At 38.8% G+C, this 24,323-nt stretch overlaps 1 protein-coding gene across 2 annotated transcripts in view; it reads right to left on the bottom strand.

Moving 5' to 3' along the window:
- Positions 1-1,096: 1,096 nt before the first annotated feature.
- The window catches only part of LGR4 (leucine rich repeat containing G protein-coupled receptor 4), a 107,066-nt gene continuing 83,839 nt past the window's right edge, over positions 1,097-24,323 (bottom strand). For both annotated transcript variants that reach the window (XM_021083233.2, XM_085011616.1), the window contains 14 exons: positions 20,525-20,740; positions 19,595-19,666; positions 17,797-17,865; positions 16,840-16,911; positions 16,585-16,656; positions 15,943-16,011; positions 14,077-14,148; positions 12,557-12,622; positions 11,555-11,626; positions 9,572-9,643; positions 9,172-9,297; positions 7,946-8,061; positions 7,605-7,688; positions 1,097-4,123 (listed from right to left, as the gene is read on the bottom strand). In XM_021083233.2, the coding sequence (XP_020938892.1) occupies positions 2,847-4,123; positions 7,605-7,688; positions 7,946-8,061; positions 9,172-9,297; positions 9,572-9,643; positions 11,555-11,626; positions 12,557-12,622; positions 14,077-14,148; positions 15,943-16,011; positions 16,585-16,656; positions 16,840-16,911; positions 17,797-17,865; positions 19,595-19,666; positions 20,525-20,740 (2,455 nt within the window). In that variant the 3' untranslated portion in view covers positions 1,097-2,846. The remainder of the gene's footprint in view (positions 4,124-7,604; positions 7,689-7,945; positions 8,062-9,171; positions 9,298-9,571; positions 9,644-11,554; positions 11,627-12,556; positions 12,623-14,076; positions 14,149-15,942; positions 16,012-16,584; positions 16,657-16,839; positions 16,912-17,796; positions 17,866-19,594; positions 19,667-20,524; positions 20,741-24,323) is intronic.

Genomic DNA, 24,323 nt, shown 5'->3' with positions numbered 1-24,323 from the left:
CTTGAATCTGGCATTGCTGCGGCTGTGATATATGCTGGCGGCTACAGCTCCAATTCAACCCCTAGCCTGGGAACCTCCATATGCTTCGGGTATGGCCCTAATAAGACAAAAAATAAAATAAAATAAAAACTTATGAATTGTTTCTGGAATTTTCCATTTAATATTTTCAGACTGAAGTTGACCATGGACAAGTAAAACCATGGAGAGTGAAACCACGGATAAGGGAACAGAGGGCAGACTATTGCATTTGGGCAATTGACTGCATTTGGAATCAGGCTTTTTTTTTTTTTTCTTTTTCTTTTTAGGGCCATTCCTGTGGCATAAGGAAGTTCCCAAGGCTAGGGGTCAAATTAGAGCTGCAGCTGCTGGCCTACACCACAGCCATGGCAATGCCAGATCTAAACCTCATCTGAGACCTATGCCACAGCTTATGGCAACACCAGATCCTTAACTCACTGATGGAGGCCAGGGATTGAACCCAAATCCTCATAGATTCTATGTCGAGTTCTTAACCTACTGAGCCACAATAGGAACTCTGATACAGGTTTTTTAATCATTTTGTTTTTGTTTTTTGCCATACCCACTGCATGTAGAATTTCCCAGACCAGGGACTGAACCCAGGCACAGCGTTAACCCAAGCCACTGTAGTGACAACGCTGGATCCTTAACCCACTGTGCCACAGGAGAACTCCAATTATTTGCTTTTAAATAATATCTAATTAACTTAATAATTAAAGATAATTAATATCTTGTATTTCACAATTTGTTTTCCAGGAGTATGATTCAAACTTAGGATGAAACCTCACTTCCAAATTCCAGTAAAGTGTTCTCCCAGCATTTCTTCTAATACTCCTAAAAATATTTTACTTTAATTTACTTAAACAATAAGCAAATTCATTCCTATAGCTAATTATAAATTAAGACAAAATAGATCACTTTCCAGAAACTTTAATAATTCAAGACACTGCATACAATATTGTATTTCCTACTATATGTAGAGTAGTTTACCACATTATTTTAGATATCTTCTGTTCTAAATGAATGCAGTGAAAGTACTCAGTAACATGACTTTTAGGAAAAAAAACTTTTAGCTAGATTTTTTTTTTTACCAAGTTATGATTTAATATTTATCAGATGTGTAATATACAAACAGGATAGCAATTTAAAAAACTTGTGAATAGTTGGCCTTACAAAATTACAACACACTGTAAATAAATCCCTCCCACATTTTATACAAACTACATGATTTTGATATACAAAGATTCTGTCTTTATTACACTGACAATGTACAACCAAGACTATTTACAATGCAAAAAGTATATAAACCACAATTTAACATTCTGCTACTGGCAGCCACTATAGTTTAGGAGGTAGCTTTAATTAAACGAAATGAACAGAAGCCACATTTCCCAACTTGTGTTCTAAAAATAATTTACATAAGATAAAAATTCATTATATGCACATTATGTACAGTTTAATTATTAAACTGCAATCTAGCTTAATGTTTTTTAGTATATCCTGAATAACTAGTATGGCAGTGGGTTTGCTATTGATTTAGCATGTTGTTCAAAAAACATATTGAACATTTATGATTTTAAGACTCCACATAGTGACATGTTAAAAGTCTATAGATGAAAATCAAGTAAATTTTTTAATTTTTAAAGACAGAGGCCCAAACTTTATTCCTTTTTTTTTTTTTCTTAGTAATATATTTGTCTTGTCTCACAAGAACCATTTCTGAGCTGTTGCACAGGCTCCTGTAAATCACAGTAAGGGGAAAAATGTGTGGACGCATCCATATAATAGCCTAAGTTTAAGAGAATCCAGCTCGCTAAGAAGTAAATGTAAGTGCTTTGTGTCATGATTACTACCAATTTATTCCAACTAAATGAAATCATTTGCCAAAATTTACTTTCTGTATAATTTGAACTATAGGTAGATAATATAACCAACAAAATTGGAATATACGAGTAAAGCCAATGATATTAGGAAGAGTTTTATCAATGAGAACATTACAGGAAGCCATCAAATCCCTCAGATACCATTAAAATCCCATGTTAGTAGTTTAGCCAAATTTACTAAACTCATGCAGCAATTATCGCTTTACTTTTTCCTAGCTGTGTGATCACAAAAATGGAAGAAAAAAATTTACTCTGATTGAAACAAAGCAAAGTATAATGACTGAAGACACATGTGTTCAGGTATTCTTTGAAAATCTGACAGTTGTTAATATTGTTTTAAAAACATCTTCGGGTTTTAGATTTTATAAATCTCTTAAACAAGCAAAATTGATGATTCTAGTTTGTCAAAGATGGAAAATGCAAGAAGATAATGCCTACATATACTCTCCTAGTTCTATCTGGGAAATAATCCCTTTTTTTGGCCCTGCAGTAAGTTGTCCTGAGATTAATGGGGAGACATTAGGTAAAACGAGCAAGACTGTTTTTCAGTTATATAAAATCACCGTTTAAAATATTCTTAAAAAATATTAACAGCTGTTCTGTATCCTGTGCTGAATTGAAAACCAGGTATAAATTTGCTGCCTATGGATCAGAAAAACCCAAAATTATATTGCTATGAGATACATAAAATCTTTTTCAATTATAAATTTTGTTTGGAATAGACTACACATTGCTTGGACACTGCATTTTTTCATCAGCTGATAAGTTTAGGCACTTGTTCCTTGAAAAGGTCTGGTTTAAGAAATAAACTGCCACCTTCTCCTTATTTAAGTGACACCAGGCAGTGATCACAGAAGTGCTTCCAAGATGAGACATCAGATTAAGGTTCATTCTACCAAGACTGTGATTTTGGTTGACGGGGGAACCAGTTACAAACACATGGATTCAGTCTTTGACTCTTGGGAGATTGTAGGCATAGCGCACCAAAGGGAATCCTCGACTCTGATAGAAGCAGGCTCGTCCACAGGCCTGCACCTGATCAGAACTGTCCGAGACAAAGGAATCTTCTTCATCTGCATAATCGGAGTGGGCAGACTGTGTGCCACAGTCAGACCAATAGCCATCTGGCCTTTGGCAAGAACCCACTGCCAAGGCAGGACAGCTGTGTGATTTTATTAAGTGTTTGCAGGACACTGGCTTTGTCAACAGAAAGGACTCGCAGCAGTCACACACGCTCAGGTTACCCTGCAAATGTGAGTACATGCCACAGTCATAGTAGAAATCCTGGTCCACGCAACCAGCTTGGCTGCTGGTGGAAACTGACACAGAGCCGCTTTTCTTGGTGATATGGCGCTTCAGTAACTTCCAGTCTTCTTTAAACTTTGGGTTAAAGAAAACGTACAGGACTGGATTCAGGCAAGCAGGCAATGGGAAAAATATCAGCGTAACAGACTTCATTATTTCAGGGCTGATAGAGATTGCAGTGATCAATGGTGCAAATGAGAAAAATGCAACGGGGCAGAAAAAGATGCAGTTGGTGAAGATGAGCCAAGCAACATGCTTAATCATGCTAGAATGTGAGTTCTCTGAAAGGTCTTCTTTTTCCAGGTTGCAGTAGAGTTTAGTGTAGATAATGGCCATTAATAAAAATGCTAGGGAGTTTAAGAGCACTAAGGTTACCGTAAATCCCAACGATGGGGTTTCCCCTGTGGGAAATGGCAAGCACAGGGGTGATGCAGAATACTCCCCTCCATGGAAAAGGGGGAAACAGCCTGCTACTGCAGCCCCCAGAAAAGCAAAAAAGGCAGCAATCTGGAACTGTTTGAGATGATCGCTTTTCCCATTTTTCATTATATCTTTTGCAGATAAGCTTCTTTCCACAGCTGCTAACATTAATAAAAATATGGCACTTTCAGAGGAGAAAACGGCAAGAAACCCGGCTATTTTGCAGCCACTGCCAATCTCCCACCAAATGCCAAATTCAGCAAATCGGCCCCAGGACACGGCATCCAGAAAAGTTAAGATGCCAGTATAGGCTCCCATGAATAAGTTAGATACAGAAATCAGGCCTATGAACAATTTGGAGGAAGGCAGTGATGTACAAGATGCAAATGTTGTTAAAATGACAAGCAGGTTGAAAAACAAGGCCACCAAGAAAATGAACCACACTGTGAGACGGATCATCCAACTTCCCAGTAAATATTCACAGGGCTTAAAAGCACCTACAAAGAAAGAGAGAGAGAGAAATAAAAGAATAACTAATCTGCTACCATATTGAGCTAAATTGAAATGACTGCATTTCTTAGATATTTTCAACATTGGACTAGGCTATTGAAAATATATCTTAATATATTGTTTTAATATATTTTTATCTCATTTCTTTTATTAATTATTTGGCAAAGTCAAACAGTGATAGTTAAAAGAGAATTTTTCACTTTTTCTTATACCTAATATACACAGCACAGTGTCTAGGACGTGAGAGGGACTTCATATACTGAGGGCTTAGAATCAGATGCACCAGGGTTTGAGTTTGGGGTTCACAACTTGTGCTCTTTCTTGAGAGGGCAACTTAAAACCTTTATAAACTTCATTTTCTCACCTGTGGATAATGACATCTATTTCACAGAGTTGTGTAGTTTAAGTAAAATTACTTACGTAAGGTACTTAAGCAGGCTACTGGGTACTAAGTTGAACATAATAGTTTGGGATCCATTCTACTTCCTTCCTAGTCCTAATATACTTTATATTAATGATATATATGCATGTATTATATATATTTTTATATATGTACATTTCTCATAGCTTTCAAACGCAATCTGATAAGCAGGTTAAGATGGGTATAATTATCCCCATTTTTCATCCAGAGAAACTGAGATTTCAAAGTGTTTGGTTGACCTGACAAGGGTCATTCAGTAAGACAGTATAGGGAGGGATAAACCGCACTGATGTTAACTAGTCATATAAATCTATGTCCAATAAAACCCTGCATAATTTAAAAACTAGGAGTGCAAGAACTAATTTAGGGAAGTTCCCTTTGTGGTGCCTCAGAGATGAACCCGACTAGTATTCATGAAGACGTAGGTTCGATCCCTGACCTCACTCAGTGGCTTAAGGATCCAGTGTTGCTGTGAACTGTGGTGTAGGTCACAGATGTGGCTCAGATCCTCCACTGCTGTGGTGTAGGCTGGCAGCTGCAGCTCCAATTCGACCCCTAGCCTGGGAACTTCCATATGCCACAAGTACAGCTCAAAAAAAGCAAAAAAAGCAAAAAAAAAAAAAAAAAAGAAGAAGAAGAAAGAAAGAACTAATTTAGTAACTGAGTTGTCTGTTCGAGTAACTGACTTCAGCATGCTAGTTATGTCCCAAATAATAACTGTTTTATTTTAAAGTTAGTTAAGGAAAAAAACAAGATTTTGTCCACAAAGCACAAGAAAACTATGTACTGCAATAGCCCAAAAGACACATTCTGACTTATCTTTCTGGATTGTCCTGAAGTTTGACACATCCCATAAAGCACTGTAATCACAGAGCTAACAAGCCAGCTCTGCACCATTTCTATCATTGTGACTCAAGAACTTAAAGACATTTTTTTCCTAATTAATTTTTTATTCCTCCTTCAGGAAAGTGTTAAGAGGAAGCTTTCACCTTCACCTCTGTATCTGAACCCGTCTGCAAGGATCAAGGAGTAACTCATCCAGCCTGGGAGAACAGGACACCCTTTGGAAAGTGTTTGACTAGTGGGTGGAGAAACTTTCCCTCAAAAGCCTGGGAAGCCAGCTCCATCCAGTCTGTCTTTGGAAACCTGCTGCCTCCTCCAGTTCTAACAGAAGGTTCCTGCTCTCCTTCACTTCCTGTTTCTGAGTCAGCACACGGGTGTCTCTGTGTTACTACAATTAAGGGGAGTGGAAGAAGCAGGCCTGCGATTAACTCCTATTGCAGCCTGGAGAGATGAGCTCAGACCAACTTTCCTATTGGTTGACCCTTAAGGTTGAAATGTAGTATGGAACAGTGGAATCTCTGCGTATTTGGGTCTAGCCCCCAACCCTTTACTTTGCTTTTATTATAGCAAAGAAATTCCCTTCCTTATGTACATTCGCTAACAGAAGAACCCCAGAGGGACAAGTGAGTGAACTTTACCTCTTAACTTCTAGTAATCAATATAGAAATGGAATAAAATAATTACATAGACGTAAATGATTCTTGTCAATCCCATTCACTCCTCCAATCACTTTAAGCTTATTCTCTGCACCAGGCACTGTGCTAAGTATTAAAAGAACACATGCACAGCAGAGTTCCCAGCATGGCTAGGCAGAAACAAATCTGACAAGCATCCATGAGGACGCAGGTTCAATCCCTGGCCTTGCTCAGTGGATTAAGGATCTGGCATACCCGTGAGCTGAGATGTAGGTCACAGACGTGGTTCAGATCCAGTGTTGCTGTGGCGCAGGCCAGCAGCTACAGCTCTGATTCGACCACTAGCCTAGGAACCTCCATATGCCATGGGTGTGGCCCTGAAAAAAAAAAAAAATACACAGCCCCTGAAGCTGCTCACAATTCAGTAGTAATCATTAAAGAATCCATATACTTATGATTCTCAGTTATAAAATTAATGTCCAATCATCCTGTGCAATCAACTGAAAGAATCTACTTCATAGCAAACAATTTAGCCATTGTTTTCGTTTTGTTTTTGTTTTTTTTTTGTCTTTTTAAGGGCTGCACCCACAGCATATGGAAGTTCCCAGGCTAGGGGTCTAATTGGAGCCATAGCCACTGGCCTACTTCACAGCCACAGCAACATGGAATCTGAGCCGCATCTGTGACCTACAGCACAGCTCACAGCAACGCCGGACCTTTAACCCACTGAGCGAGGCCAGGGATTGAACTGACAACCTCATGGTTCCTAGTCAGATTCATTAACCACTGAGCCACGAGGGGAACTCCTTAGCCAATGTTTAAATTTTTCTTTAATTGTAAAATTCTAAATCCGTCTTCTCTGATGGATTAGCCAGAGTACAACCTCACAGTCACAACCAAATATGTGGTGTCAGTTTAGTAACTTTCACGAGTCTACTAAAGTTCAAAGAGATAAAATAGAAAAGTAAAGGCAAGATTGCATTAAAAAAAAAAAAAAAAGGTTAATAGTAAGATCCTTATAGACCATTAACTTATAGAATGGGTCTTGGAGTTAAAGTTGCATGAAGAAAGTGTCTCTCCATCCTTAATGTGTATAATCCTCAACTAGAGAACTTGCTGATACAAAGATTCTGAATCCCTGAGAGATGCCAAGGAGTTCCCACTGTGGCTCAGTGGTTAACGAACCCGATTAGCATCCTTGAGGATGCGGGTTCAATCCCTGACCTCGCTCGGTGGCTTAAGGATCCGGCATTGCCATGAGCTGTGGTGTAGGCCACAGATGCAGCTCGGATCCCGTGTTGCTGTGGCTGTGGCTATGGTGCAGGCCAGTGGCTCAGCTCCGGTTGGACCCGTAGCCTGGGAACCTCCATATGCCACAGGTGCAGCCCCCACCCCACAAAAAAGAGAGATGCCAAAACTCCTGGTACACAGACCACACTGAGTCAGGCCTTCTGAAACCGTCTAGTCCCACACCTGTTACAGAAATCACATCTGTCCCCAGGAGTTTTAGATATATTTGCCTAATGTCTGTTTAAAGCAAGAAACTGCAGCCAACTATCTTGGCCTTACCTGTTGAGGGTGTACAGTGGATAATGATTTGACTGTGTTCCTCATTGTCAACACTGCTTGTGACACCTGTTCCATCAGTGGAACCTGAATATATAACACAAACTGTATTTAATTCCAGCTTTAGGCAGTTCAAAGGAGCCATATTTTCTAATGCATCTTGTATGTGATATGACTTCAGATTGTACCAGCTCAAAAACATATTAAAGATGATGAGAACATGGTACACAAAAGCCATTTTTCTCCACAGATTTCATATTGATCCTTCACAAACTGCTTACAATAACAGAGACTTTGATTAACGTAGTAAAGAATGTTCTATTTTACAAAGTTCAAGCACTTGCCTTTCTCCTTTGCCACACTGTAGTCTTGGAGGCTGTTATCGTCTGTGTTTGAATGTGCATAAGAGTCACAACCCCAAAATGCACAGCACTGATAAGCATATGGTACAGATAAAGACCTGGAAAAAAATTGCAAAATCTACCCTGAATACCAGCTTCACAGACATGCTTTTGTTTTGTAAAAAGTAAATACTTTAAACTGATCATTATCCTCTCTGGAATCAGTTTCCTCATCTGTAAAAAATAAAAAACTCTGGTATCAAATGACACCATGAGTTTCTCCATTTATATAAGGTATGAAAAAGTGAATTTGGATCAAGCCATATTTAAAAGATAATGGCAGGAGTTCCCATTGTGGCTCAGTGGAAATAAAACCAACTAGTATCCATGAGGATTCGGGTTCAATCCCTGGCCTCACCCCAGTGGGTCACTGATCCAGCATTGCCATGAGATGTGGTGTAGGTTGCAGACATGGCTCAGATCTGCCATTGCTGTGGCTGTGGTGTAGGTCAGCAGCTGTAGCTCCAATTTGACCCCCAGTCTGGGAACTTCCATATGCTGCAGGTGCGGCCCTAAAAAGCAAAAAAAAAAAAAAAAAAAGGTAATGGCAATACTGCAAGGTAAAGTAAAATCTGATCAGACTTTTTTTACAAATGAATTAACCACACCCAATTTATCATAAGAAACTGGTAGTTGCACTTAAAATAAATGTCCCAGGTCCTATGTGACTTATATCATTAAATGAATTCACTTTGTTTGTATAAGTATAATGAAGATTTATTTTCTTCTCCCACAATTATATTCCTAAGCCCTCTCTCTACTATATCTTATGAGACTCCTCCCCTCTTAACTCTAATTCCTCTGTGAAGTATTATAATAGTGTATTGATTTCTAGTAGGTTCATATGTGGTTTCTGCCACCATGCTGCAAATGACAAATCCCATTATATATAAAACCATTCTGATGTAGAGCTATGTTACCTCTGATATCAAGGTCTACAATTCCTATTCTCAACAACAATGGAATAATGCTCTGTTCCATTTTTTTTTTCCCCTAATTTAATGAGGATCGAGGATGAAAATACTCTTAAATGATAGACTCTCAGAAAACCTGGGAACCACAGGAAAAAAGGACACTCCTATAATTTGGAGGGCTACCAAAACCTCCACAGGGAAAAAAAAAAAAAAAAAAGAAAGAAAAAAGAAAGGAAAAATGAGCAAAAAACACACCTGAGATTAACAAAGTCTTTTGCTGCTAAGGCTTCTTTCAACTTGAAGTTGCCCACAAGTTTCAGTTGATTTAGCCCATTTAGGCCTTCCGTTGGAAATGAAGTTAATTCATTGAAACTTATATCTCTAAAAAGTGAATGAGACTTCAAATTAACTCCTAAGATACAAATCACATAAAAACATCTGTACATGTGCTAACATCATACATATTAGAGGTCTAAGAGGAAGTTTAGGTGTGAGCAAACCATCTTAGAAGCTGTCACTATCTCATAACAGGTTAGCATTTATACAAGGGAACACCAAACAGAGAAAAAGATTTGGATAGGTCAATGCAAAAACACAAGTTTCTGCAGCCTATTTACTACTTCCATGATATTTCTGCATAAGACTGCCAACTTACAGGTTAGTTATTGACCCAAGCTTGGCAAAAGCTCTGTCGTGAATTTCATGGATCAGGTTTCTACTCAGATCTCTGAAATGATTTAAAGAAAAAAAAAATTGTCACCCATTTCAAATAAACTCAAAATGCAGTTACTGTGACTATACTTTAGAATCTGCTGTAGTCACAGTATTCCCAATAAGATAACAAAGATCTTTAATCCTAATCAACAACATTTTTTGTGTTTATGTTGAACGGTTCCCCTTCACGACAATCTATTTCTTGGAATGTGTTCCAGGGAGCAGTAATTCTTTTGGCATCTGTTTTAAAACAGTTGTGAATTTTCTTCCCCTTATCACTCTGGTACCCATTCAAACATATAAATGATATGATATAACCTTTGGTACTATTAACTAGGTGAGGAAAAGCACAGCTCCCAACAAAGCTGAAAATAAAAACAGGCTTCGTGTTATTTGCCATCTCAAAGGTTGGTGATAAGACTGTGAAGGAAGACAAATAATCAATATGCAAACAAGAGCATTCCAGAAGGGCTTCAGATATCATTCTTTCCCCAAGCAGGAAATAAGAACCCTATCAACGGCCAGAGCCATATACTACATTCAGGAACACACCCTGAGGAATTCTGATCTTACAGAATTAATAAAACAGAGACATAATCTGCAACCACACTCAAGTCGAATCTTAATGGAAATTTGAAGATAGGGTCAATTCATTCCATGTCACATCCCCTGGATAAAAGGAAAACTTAACAAACGTGGTTTCAAATCATGAAAAGGCCAGCTAGCTTTTCATTGTTGTCACTTATCAGTGCTCTAGAAGTGATGGCAGTTAGGAGCCAGTCCCCTTGCCCACTGCTGCCCGGACCCACAGTAAGCCTGTGAGCAACCAGGAAAGACCCAGCAACCTAACTACCAAGAAAGTATTTTCTAGTGGGACCCATGTTTAATTTCTTAATGGGGATCAACTGGAAAACAGATTTTAATACATGTAATGTCACTTCACTGTCAATAATGTTTCCATTTTTTTCCTGTATTTAAAAAAAAGAGTGTTCCCTAGTTGAGTGAATTGTGTTTTCCGCACTGCACGAAGGCCGTGACATGGTATGTCTCAGTCACCTCTTTGTTCCCAAGTACTTAATAGAGGACTGGGCATCAATGTACGCTCAAATACAAAGCACAGTAAAATATTTTCTTTAACTGAAATCTAGTTGATTTACAATGTGGTGTTAGTTCCAGGTATATAACACAGTGATTTAGTTTAATAAAATCTGTTTTTGCAGATTCTTTTCCTATATAGGTTTACAAAATATTGAGTAGAGTTCCCTGTGCTATATAGTAAGTCCTTGTTGGTTATCTATTTTATTTATAGTAATATACAAAACACTTTTTAAATGAGTGCTTCTGCTGCATAATAGCTATGTTTGTCATGACAGATACCCCAGTTCAGGGGTCAGTTACCTTTTTCTGCAGAGGCCCAGAGAGCAAATATCCTTCATCTCTGGGGGGAGGGGGGTGCGGTCACATGGTGGCCACTGCAACTATTTGTCTATGCCAGAGCTTGGTGAAAGCAGCTTTAGACAATACTTAAACAAAGGGGCATGGCTGTGTCCTAGAAAAACTTAATTTACGGAAAAACAAGGCCGGCTGGATCTGACCCACAAGCTACAGTTTGCCCACTCCTGCCCTGATAAACTGGCAAGCTTCATTATTATGGCTTGAACATTCACAAGATGCATTTCTCAGGCTATACATGTTATACTTTCTTACTCACAAATGGGCAACCTCATAAAAGAGCGAAGGTTAAAAAAAAAAAATACTGAAAGGAAATTATTTATGAAATACCACGTGGTAAAGTTTGGAAAACAATATTTATATATAATAAACCCTTTATTTCTGTATATCTAGTAACACAGAAATTGTAATGACATTAATTTACAGCTTGACGAAATTTTTATTTGTCTCTAATAATCAGAGAGGAACTTACAGAATTCTTAGGGATGTCAGGCCTTGAAAAGTACCTTCCTTTATTTGGTGGATCTGATTACGTTGCAAAGAACTGAAAACAGAATAAGAATGAAAGATAAAAGAAAGAAAAAAATATTTTCTATTTTGAAAAATAACTTTTCTGAAGTTCCTGTCATGGCTCAGAGGTTAATGAATCTGACTAGCATTCATGAGGACGCAGATTTGATCCCTGGATTAAAGATCCAGCATTGCTGTGAGCTGTGGTATAGGTCAAAGATGTGGCTGGGATCCTGCGTTGCTGTGGCTGTGATGGTAGTATAGGCTGGCAGCTATAGCTCCGATTCGACTCCTAGCCTGGGAACCTCCATCTGCCACGGGTGCAGCCCTAAAAAGCAAAAAAAAAAGGAAAGAAAGAAAAATTACCTTTCTCACTTAAACTTTTCCTAAGTTTAAATATTTATCAGTAACATTAATTGATCTGTGAAAAGTAAAGAGAACTGTTGTTTCCACATCTGTAAGATGAAAGGGCTAGACTAACTGGTATTCCATCCACAATTACATTGGGAGTTAAGGTACACTACCCGAATTCCTCATAAACCCCTCTCAGAAGTGAGAGCAGGAAGACAACACACCATACCAAGTACCACAGAAGGAAGGGTAGAGGAAGGAGGAAATAAAGAATAGGAGTATTGATGCCTCCTTCTCCTCTCCTTCCAGTTAACTTTATCAGAGCTGTCCTCTGTAGCTACGCTGAAAATATCCACATCTGATCCAGTTTTTGTTTGGTTTTTCATATACACTGCCCTCCCCCCAGCATGTCTCACAGAATGCCTGATAGACAGGTGCCCAATAAATGCTGGTCACATGAACACACCTGGTACATCCAGGCGTTCACTCATAAGAACACCTGGTTACGGGAATTTCTAATTTCTCAGCATGAAAGCCATTTATTGAAAATAGGAAATACTCGAAGAATTCACAATAGACCACAGCCAAAAGAGTAAGTTAAAGACAAACTTACATTTCTTCCAGAGCATAGCAACCATTAAAGCTTGGAAGGTCTTTTATGTTGTTGTAAGACAAGTCCCTTAAAACAATGGAAATTAACAAATTAGTCTTACATTATCAGAATACTATATTAAAAGTGCTTTACCCAAAAGCATCGAGAGTAGCGCTAAGATCTGTAATAAAAAGATATGGCTGGGAGTTCCTGCTGTGGCGCAGTGGGTTAAGAATCCGACTACAGTGGCTCAGGTCACTGCGGAGGCCCAGGTTTGATCCCTAGCACTATGCAGTGGGTTAAAGGAGCCGGGCTTTCCAAGGCTGTGGCTGGGATTCAGTCACAGGAACTTCCATCTGCTGCAGGTTCAGCCATTAAAAAAAAAAGAAGAAAGAAAAAGAAAAAGAGAGAGAGATGGCTAACAAGAAAAGCAACTCTTTTTTTTTTTTTCCCCTAAGACTTGTAAGCTTTCTAGAGTACTACAGTAATAGAGTAGGCTTATAATAAATATGAAAAATATAATGCAGAAAATATATAAAAATTACATAGCATTGTTTTTTAATTTATATTTTTATAACATTGTTTATACCATAAATAATTTCTATGTCATTGTTTAATTAAAGAGCTATTGAGAGAAGTGGTATGAGTACTCACATGTTAAAAAATATTTATATTAAATAAAAAATCAGGACTAGTTAACTCTCAGTTAATCCCACTTCAGTTTTTCCTCAACGGTGATCCCTGTGTTTGATATTCCGTGACACCACTTAATTACTTGCTTGATCAATTAGTCACTTATTTTGTTACTCTCTCTCTCCATTGAATACTTATTAACAACTTAGTCACTTAACTGTTTGTTCTTGTGACATTTTTACATCCTTTATTTACTTTTAATTTCCAGGGCAGCTTGGAGATTTTGGAAAGCTCCATGCTTGCTGGTTCCTGATCCAAGAAAGATTTGGGCTCTTACTTAGGTTATGGATGAAAGGGCAGCATACAGAGAGCTAACTCCCCTGAAGCAACTAGAATAAGAACGAGGAGTCAGGATAAAAATAGCAATGAAGAAAGGGCCTACTCTGGTTTTACTTCGTTCAAAGTCAAGTCACAAGACATGAGATATATACATAATGGTAAAACCCAATTCAAATAGACATGACGGAGAATTTCCTTTGTGGCTCAGCAGTTAACGAACCCGACTGGGGTCCGTGAGGGTGCAGGTTCCATCCCTGGCCTCAATTAGTGGGTTGGGGATCCCACGTTGCTGTGACTGTGGTGTAGGCCAACAGCTGCAGCTCCGATTCGACCCCTGGCCTGGGAACTTCATGTGCCGCAAGTGCAGCCCTAGAAAGCAAAAAAAAAAAAAAAAAAAAAAAAAGACCTACCCAAAGGGTTATTAAAACACCTGTTCATCTCCATGCAGGGAATAAATAAGAAATAATTATACCTTAACATCATCTAATGAAAAGAGCTCATTAAAAATCAAACTCAACCTGTGTGTAAAATATAAAAGAAAGGTAGAAGGGACAAGAAGTCTGACTTACAAAGTCCTAAGCATCTTTTGTTCTTGGCACAAATTACTGGATATGCTGCTTATCTTCGTACCTGTCAGTGTCCTATGGAGAAACGTTTAAGAAATGATTCAAGTTGAGATGGTAACCAAAATGCTCTTCTCATAGGAAAATAAATGTTTATATATTTGCATATGGACTGTAGCCTGTGTCTCCCACTGCCCAACTACTCTGTCAAGTTAGGCAGGGGAGAAGAGGAATTAACCCTCAACACTCATATCATTTTCATAGACATACAGAAAAGCTTGTGACATGAGATGTTAACATTGCCCAGAGCGACAGGCTCGAGTTCTCACGTGGACCAACAGGCAAGAACTAATCCATAGCCACAGCCTGACCACAATCACCTGCTAGTTCTGCTACCCCCTCATCCACAAAACACCTGAATTCAAGTTAGCATCCTGCTCCCCAAACCTCATTTTTGTCTTTTCTTTCAATCAACCTGACTCAGTGCTCTGAAATCTTCTTTTCACCCCTTCCTTTTCTGTGTCCCTCTGTGCAGTCAATCACTGGTCCCTGTTCTTTCTTCTTCTGTACCTCTCAGCATTTGACCCTCTCTCTGCATTTTTGCAGCTATTTGTCAGATCAAGGGTGAAATGATGCCAGGAGGGGGTGGAGGAATCTCAGGCCAGCAGGGAGGAACTCCAGTGAGGGACTGATGACAGAACTCATAGCTAACTGTGTTCATTTTAGCCAAGTGGAGTTTTCCCATTGCCACCTCACCATTCTAGCTCTAGTCTCTTCCTTTTATTTTTCTTTTTTTCCTGTCTTTTTAGGGCTGCACCTGAGACATATGGAAATTCCAAGGCGAGAGGTTGAATCGGAGCTACACCACAGCCAGGGTAACTCAGGATCTGAGCCTCGTCTGCGACCTACACCACAGCTCATGGCAACGCTGGATCCTTAGCCCAATGAGCGAGGTCAGGGATCGAACCCGCATCCTCGTGGATACTAGTCAGGTTCGTTACTGCTGAGCCAGGATGGGAACTCCCTGGTCTCTCTTCTGGCCCTCATCACACCACCCCCTCCAACATTTTCAATACCTTCAAACTGCCTTAGGGGTCAAGTTTAAACTCCTTAGCTCATTGCTTCCCATCTTCTTTTCTTACATCTCAGCACACACAAAAATGGTAAACTATTCGGCATCTGTGGTAAGGCTCCCTGTGGCAGAGACCCTAGCCACATCAGGCCCCGCGTGGCTACCTAGAGGACCGAGGTCATCAAGATCTTAGATGCACCTTCAACCCATTCACAGACCACACAAGGAGAAGCCTTGCCATCATCAAATGTTTGATGTTCAAGTTTTGTCATTTTACAATAAGCCAAACAATATTCCAAATTTCTCCACACCATTCCCCATTCTATTCTAAACATGCAATTCTAGCTCTATCTGATCATCTGTTATGTCATACTTAAGTATAGTTTCAGTATTCCCCATTTTACTAAATCCTGTCTTTCTAAATAAAAGACCCAGATCTGGGAAACCTGACAGTATCCAATTTTGAAACATTTCATCTCTTCCATAAAGCCTTTTCTGACAGTCCACATCCATTGTTCCACTTGTGAATTCCTAAAGCACTGCTTCTAATTTGGCACTTACTGCCTTATACTTTCAGGGACCTCTTCTGATCTCACCTCCACATACGAGGCTATCCTCTACCCTCAGCTGACTGACTCAAACCCAAACCCAATAGATTCATCTCCACACATGATATTCACAAAGCAAGGCTGTAGGAATCAACATCGACTTATCATTATCACTAAAAAGCACTGGCAACCTACTAGAAGGCCAACGTGGTATTATTTTTACCGAGCCCCTCTTCAAAGGGTCATACTTACAGACTCTCCAAATGGACAGTTCCAGTCAGATTGGGGAACCGCTGCACCATGCTTGCACCACGAATGACTCTTTAAGAAATTTGGAGAGAAAAAGTCATTTAAAACAAAAATGTTCTACTTATTTTTTGCTTTTGGGGGCCATACCTGTGGCGTATGGAAGTTTCTGGGCTAGGGACCAAACTGGAGCTGCAGTTGCTGGCCTACACCACAGCCACAGCAATGCCAAATCTGAGTCTGCAATCTACCCCTCAGCTCCCGGCAATGCTGCATCCTTAACCCACCGAGTGAGGCCAGGGATCAGGGATCAGGGATCAAACCCGAGTCCTCAGGGATATCAGTCAGGTTCTTATCCCAATAAGCCACAATGGGAACTCCCTCATTTTATTTTTTTAAACAGTTTAAAATTACAATAACACTATACCTAAAAAGATTAGTTTCATCTCTTGACTGGACCTGAGAGTGTGATGATTTTGACCAAGTGTTCACGTAAATAAGAACCATCATAAATTTTCAGAATTGTTCTTTGGACTTCCACCCAAGGACAAGATTTTGTTTTCTGGAGCTACAGTGATAAATTCTAGTTTCCCTTTAAAATAATTGTGTAAATATTCAGGTTTGTTTTTAAATTTCTCTAATACTTACAAGGAATGCAGATCAGATAAATTGTGAAATGCCGAGTTCCCCACAAAAGATAGAGGATTATCATATAAATGTCTGTAAAGATACCCAAAAAAGCAAAGTTTTCAAATGTTCACAAGCACTCCAACACTAAATCTATGTTTACACAGTTCATATATCTAACAGCCTGAACTGTCATTCTTCATCCAGATGTTTAGTAGTGTACAGACATTGCTTTACATGATTCTATACCAAAAAAAAATTTTCAAAACTACTTACATAGTTCTTAAGAGTGGATTACCATCAAATGCTCCATCAGGGATAACAGAAATAGAATTACTATGAAATAACCTACAAAGATAGGAGAAAAATATTTTTGAAATGCTCATCCCCTTGTGAAATAAATTTAAACCCCAATATCTACTTCTGTTCAGTAAGATGTAAAAAAAACTGATAACAACTACATGAAAATTTCAAAAATGTGGGGAAACTGTATTTTTAATTCCATCTCATCTTTCTTAGGACCATACCTAATTCTATTTAAATCCACTGCTTAGCTTAGTATCTGCCAGGTCCTTTATATATATTTAGCTTGCTTCATCCTCAAAAGACATTAGATTGCAAAAATCGTAAGGTACTCTAACCCCCAAATCTCTCTCGAGGTTGCCTACATTTAGTCTTTAAGCAACGCATTTCAGAGTATTAACTATGGACTCATGACACACAATCTCTGTTATGCCATATGTATTCCTATCTCTGACCTTGACAAACACAACATTTAAAAATACTCCCTAATCGCTTTCATTTATCTAAATATTTCCATTCTTTCAAGTCCAGTCAAATTCCTTCTCATGGTGATGTCTTTTCCAATGTCCCCAAGCCTCAATAAGGTCTTCTTCTAGAATAAATTTATTTATCCTATTCATTCAGCACTTATTTCCACCAATAAGCTGCTACCTCTGTCTCTTATATGGTCAACCTCCTCAATGGGAGTAAGACCACAGCTCCTACAAGGCAGAGGCCATGCATTATGGCTTGTTTCACCAGAATACAGCCCTATACAGTAATTATGCTCAAAATTGTCCATGCTAGCCAACATAATTATCTGTATGGTTGGGGGTGAGGTGTATTATTGCATATGTAATGAAACAAAGATATTCTAAAATCTCATTGTTAGACCATTAAATGGTGAGTTCTAAGGATATTAAGGCATAGAGAGAGTAAAGCAATACTCACAGCTCTTTTAGGCTGGGAAGGGCTTTAATAGCCTGAGGAAATTCCCCCAAATTATTATAATTCAAGTCCCTAGAAAAAAAAAAATTGGGAAAATATGTAAGGACACTGAAGAGTGGTCACAATTTATAAGGCATTTTGGTACAAACGAATTTGTTTTTTTTTTTTTTTTTTACATCACATCTTTCTTTACCAACCAATTGCCATTCTATTCAATTAATTTACACCTTTTCTTAGAATACTGAATAGAAAAAAAAATCTTAATTCTTCCGTGATGTCTTAGTCAACAACTTTAAAAGTCCAAAGAATTCTCAGAATCACATACTACTGGTGCATTCAATAAACAAATCATCTGAATGGCAATTCTCCATAAAATAGAATTTATTGACTATCCTTTTATAAATGACAGTAGCCTGAAACTGAGGTTTCTATTCGAGATTGAGAGCAGCTTTCTGAAATTCTGGCCAGAAGGCAGCTGACTTTACCCCTACCATCAGCAGGATGACCTGAATTAAGCATGAATAGGGGAAGGACCAGGATGGGTTCACACAAGCACTGTCCTCAAATAGGTTACAAAATGTTGGAAAAGTTGCATTAATTAGGAGAGAGAGAAAAGCCACAATAATCTGTATTTTTTTAAAGTCTTAATTCTGAAATTTAAACTTTCATTTCTTTTAACCTAAACAGAATGTTTAGCCTATGATCAGCATGATAGATTTCAAAATGAGATGAAAAGAAAATCAAAAGCCCATTTCCTTAGAGACCTAGTTTGTTTTCCTTTTCTACATAGAGAGAGAGAGAGAGAAAAGGAGGGCAAATCAAAATTTAACTGGGAATAAACAGTTTAATTTTAATATAAGTGTAATAATAGACATGGTTTAGCATCAGAAAAACCCATCCAATTTTCTGTTCCACTGGTATTTACATACTTAGAAAAGAAGAAATGGGTTTGGCAGTATCTTCTTCAAGAGCTTCAACTTTCAAATATTCACTGATGTTTACTATCCTTTAGTGGTTTAAACAGGAAAGTGAATTAACAGAGAACTAATTAAAGATTTTAAGTCTTCTCATCAACTGACAGTTAACCAGAAAATTCAATTAAATAAAATATTATAAACCCTAAGAATTCCATTCAGATGTTACCCAGCTAACAGATATTCTCTGAATCACTGACTTTACCAGTGGCAAATATCATAAATCTCTGAATAAAGGCAACTAACACAAACTAAAACAACAAAAATACTCCTCTTGATTACCCACAGCTGCACAATGTCTTTTGCTCATATTGTGAAGCAACAGACAGTTGAAACAGCCAGAGTTTCCAAACACTTTAGCAAATAGAAGCAACAAATGTATCCTAAACAAAATGGAAACTTCATGGCATTTAGCATATAAAAGCATAGTATTCAAACCTACTGTTAACAATTAGCAGGGCAACTGAGATCATGGAGAAAATGAAGAAACAACTTTTCCAGAATTAATTTTAAAAGGCTCAACATTCTAAAACTATCATCCATTTTAACAAAACTAAAATTTTTGAAAAGGTATATAGCTTGGCAGATAGAGCTGCTTTTACCATATGCTTTTGTAAGAAATATCAAGTTCAAACTTGTGCACCATTTTTAACCAGAAACCTAGATTAGTTTTCATGACTGTGTTAATTGAAGACAAGCCTTTAGTCATATATTAGAGCAAATTAATAAAGAGCTGAACTCAAGGCCATTATGTTTTTCCTTTTTCTGCATACTTGCACTGTCAACATCCCAGTGTGATCAATCATTCAAAATATGAATACACTTACAAGGTCTCCAGGTTATCGAGTCCATCGAAACAGTGTTGACCCAGGCTTTTAATTTTATTGTTATGAAGATGCCTATAGAAAAAAGCATCAAAATGATTTTCACCTCACCCAGTAGCAACTATTACAATGTTTTAGAGGTCTAAATTGGTAGAGCTTAAAGGAATGGTGCAACTAAACATTGCCACACTTGACTAATGGAAAACAAATAGCATTGGGTAATTATCTCTTGGTAAACACTGCACAGACTCAGATTCACTGGACATGGGATACCAATGGAAAAGGAACATATCTCTAGTGGAAAAGGGGTACACACAGGGAATATTCTTGAGTATTTACCCATGTCCAAACAAAAGTTTTGATGAGCTTTTAATTATATGAAGCGAAACTTTGATGAGTTCTCCTATGGGGAGGTGGGGGAAATGTCAGCTTCCATCAGTGAGAATCAGTAACAGATTTTACAAGAAATGCCATTTTATTATGTCCGACTTGTTGAAGATGAAAAACAATAGAGAATCACATACTCTCTGAATAGACAAGTTGGTAAAAACATGAAATATTACTGAAACTTATATTCTATGAGTGTCTCCAAAAGGATTCCACTTTTATTTTTTTAACATTGACTACTACATTGCTGAGACACAAGAAAAACCTGTATCAGTGTTTGCTGAATGACCCACTTTCTTCTCATGACTACAACTGGCTGTTTATCTTAGAGTCGACAGTTCTCATCAGACGTTACTTTTTAAAAATTATCCTGTTTTGCACTTTAGAAGGTCAGCACATTCACTTTTGTAAAAAAGGCCGCTCCCCCAAACACTAGTTATCCAGGAACACACTCAGTGAGATACTTTCATAACAATCTGTCACAAGAACGCTGTTTTTGCCCCCTAATTAACACAAATATATGGTAGTAAAGGGGTAGATACTTACAGCACCACCAGGCTGGACAGGTTGGTAAAGGCAAAATCCGGGATACTGGAGATTTTGTTCAGAGCCAAGGTCAGTGCCTGCAGAGTTGGCAGATTGCTGAGGGGCTGCACTGGCACTTCTGTCAAGCTGTTGTCATCCAGCCACAGATGCCGTAACTGGGTGAGCCCCTCGAAACTGTCCTCGGGCACGGAGGTGATATGGTTGGCATCCAAACGCCTGACAGAGACAAATAACCGCCTTCAATCACAGATTCTAGTGGAATGATCAAGGTAAGTCACATAACCCTCAGAGCTCCCACCCCTCCAACACGCAAACACAAAAAAGGGAGTTGTAAAAATGATCAAGGCCATGGTGTCCCTGATTTCTTTAATTTCTCTAAAAGTTCTCCTAAAACAAGTAACATTTCCAAGACCAGGATATAGAAGTCAGTTGTTTCCCTTCCTTCATAACAAAGGGATGCATAAAAATATGAACCCTTCAACAAACAAACAAACAAAACAGAAACAGATCATGGCCAAGAAAAGCAGACTTGGGGTTCCCAAGGGTGAAAGGGGAGGGAGTGGGATGGATGGGTATTTTAGGGTTTTGGGGGGGATGCAAACTGTTATATTTGGAATGGATAGGCAATGGGATCCTACCGTACAGCACAGGGAAATGTGTGTGACTGGGTCACTCTGTTGTAAAACAGAACTTGATGAAACACTGTAAATCAACTATACTTTAATAATAATAAAAAAGAATCTTTGGCTAAGCACAACTGTATGGCAGAATGACATGTTTAAAAAAAAAAAGGAAGAAATGTTCAAAGCTCAAGCTGGAATTTTATATTTCAGAATGTACTTATCAGAAATACAGAAAAACAAGAAACTAAGTTGAACAAATAAGCTATTTTATTTTCAATATTATAATTAATATGTGTGTGTATATATATGTATGTGTGTATATATAGATATATATAATAAATTTAATTGCTATTCTGACTTGGTACCAAAGGGGGAAATGTAAGAACATATTCACAATTTTATTTTCTACAACAACAAACCATTTCAATAGATTCTCAACAATCTTTTGTGTGTGTGTGTGTGTGTGTGTGTCTTTTTACCTTTTCTAGGGCCACTCCCATGTGGCTTATGGAGATTCCCAGGCTAGGGGTCTAATCGGAGCTGTAGCCACCAGCCTACACCAGAGCCACAGGCAACACGGGATCCGAGCCGCATCTGCAACCTATACCCCAGCTCATGGCAGCACCGGATCCTTAACCCACTGAGCAAGGTCAGGGATCGAACTCGCAACCTCATGGTTTCTAGTTGGATTCATTAACAATTGATCCATGAGAGGAACTCCTCACAATCTTTATTTACCACCAGGCAAGTTGAAAATATAGATGCCACATACCGGCAAAGCAACCCTGTCCTCCTCTCTTAAGACTAAGTACATTTGAAGAGCTCCTTTTGTGGCTCAGTGGTTAACAAACCCAACTAGGATCCATAAGGATGAGGGTTCCACCCCTGAATTTGCTCAGTGGGTTATGGATCCAGTGTTGCCTTGAGCTGTGGTGTAGGCCACAGACATGGCTTGGATACTGCACTGCTCTGGCTGTGGTGCAGGCCAGCAGCTGTGGCTCCCATTCAACCCCTAATCTGAGAACTTCCATATGCCGCAGGTGAATCCTTAAAAAAAAGCAAAAAAAAAAGACTAAGTACATTTGAAAAATTAGTTTTTCAAAATTAACAGTTATTAAGGGCAAACCATCCCTCAGAAAAAGGAAAGAGCTCCTCCAATCAACACTACTGTGGCTTTAGAGTTTCTCTGATTTATCCAAAAATGTTGGAATTAAGGGTACCTTACTAATAGGATTATTCATACTTAAAAATTAAAACCCCACCTGAAAATCAGGGAAACTAAGTCCTAAGTGTTGGTGCTGGAGTAATTGTGTTTCAACACAAAGGCAAGCTGGTGTTTATGATGAGGAACTGTAGGCACCACGCAAATCACAACGTTCTCCACAAATCTCTTTTCTATGTATCTTCACTGTGAAACCCATATCTCATAGGCTTGGGCCTCTTGGTAAAAATTAGGGAATATAAAAAAGTGGGTGCAGGAGTTCCCGTTGTGGCACAGTGGAAACAAATCTGACTAGGAACCATGAGGATGTGGGTTCAATCCCTGGCCTTGCTCAGTGGGTTAAGGATCTGGTGTTGCTGTGAGCTGTGGTATAGGCCAGCAGCAACAGCTCCAATTAGACCCCTAGTCTGGGACCCTCCATATGCTGTGGGTGCAGCCCTGAAAAGACAAAAGACAAAAAAAAAAAAAAAATTGGTGCAAAGTCTAAATGATAGCATATTTTTATTTTTTTTCATTTAAAAATGAAAAAAAAAAAGTTCTTTTTTCTTTGCTTTTTAGGGCCGCACCTGCAGCATATAGAAGTTCCCAGACTAGGAGTTGAACTGAAGCTATAGCTGCCAGCCTACACGACAGCTACAGCAACATTGGATCTGAGCCACATCTGCCACCTACACTGCAGCTCATGGCAAGCTGGATCCTTAAGCCAGTGAGCAAGGCCAAGGATCAGACTTGCATCCTCATGGATACTGGTCAGGTTGGTTTCTACTGAGCCACAATGGGAACTTCCCAACCTATTTTTAAATAAATCAACTTTGGCAGCTTTCAAGTGAAGAAAATTCTGACTTTAGAGGCATTTTTGTGCCCTTGCATTTCCCTATGCTGTTCCAGCTTCAGATTCTTTCCCCTCCATGCAAGTGCTGAGCACCCCCCAACACACTAACCATCCCAGTCCTAAATGTGGTCTCCCCTTCAAGAGCTGGTGAGGGTCTGATGGAAGCTTTCCGTTTGATAGTCAGGATAACTGAAAGGACACTAAAGGGAGAGTTTCAGAAACTGAGCAGCTGCCTAAAGAATTCACTTAGAAGCAGTCTTAGGCTTGTGTATTCCTAAGAAGAGACAGGCATCCTTCATATAACAGACTGGCAAAGGACTGGCTATGGAACTGCTTAGCAGATTTGCTTTAATGAGTAGATGGAATTGTGTTCAATCTCACACACACACACACACACACACACACACACACACTTCACATGCTTAAGGAGCTTCTACTTAGAGAGAGACATTGAACATATAATCATACAATTACCTATATATAATGTAACTAAATAGTGCAATTAAATTCTACTCATAGCAGAGTTCCCATTGTGGCACAGTGGGTTAGGAACTCAACTAGTATCCATGAGGATTTGGGTTCAAACCCTGGCCTCTCTCAGCGGGATAAGGATCCAGTGTTGCCATGAGCTGTGGTGTATGTAGGTTGCAGACCTGGCTTGGATCCTGTGTTGCTTTGGCTGTGCTGTAGGCCAGTAGCTGCAGCTCCAATTTGACCCCTAGCCTGGGAACTTCCAGATGCCTCAGTTGTGGTCCTAAAAAGCAAAAAAAAAAAAAAAAAAAAAAAAAAAAAAATCTACTCATAGCTAATTTATCGGCAATTCATTTAACACATGTAAACTGAGCATCTTGTTAGGCACAAAGGTAACATGGTTAACACAACAGGGTGTGAGGAGACTGACATTCTAGTGGGAAGGGCCCCGCAATATAATCAACAAACTGAAAAATGACTGTAGAGTGATTAGAAAGTGCTGTGAAGTAAATAAACACTGAGATAGAGATAGAGATTAGCAAGGGACTGAGGGGGAGAGTAGCTATTTAAAGTGTATTGGTCGGGAAAAGCATCTCGAAGGAGATGCTATTTAAACTGAGATCCAGAGCAAGTGGTGAAGGGAGCTGGGCA

Source organism: Sus scrofa, chromosome 2 (genome assembly GCF_054392235.1).
Source record: "Sus scrofa isolate SSC_HxYL_T2T_F1_AM1 chromosome 2, Sscrofa_HxYL_maternal_Yorkshire_Landrace_v2.0, whole genome shotgun sequence".
Lineage (NCBI taxonomy): Eukaryota > Metazoa > Chordata > Mammalia > Artiodactyla > Suidae > Sus > Sus scrofa.
Note: the sequence above shows the minus strand (reverse complement) of the source record. Positions and strands in the feature narration are given on the sequence as shown.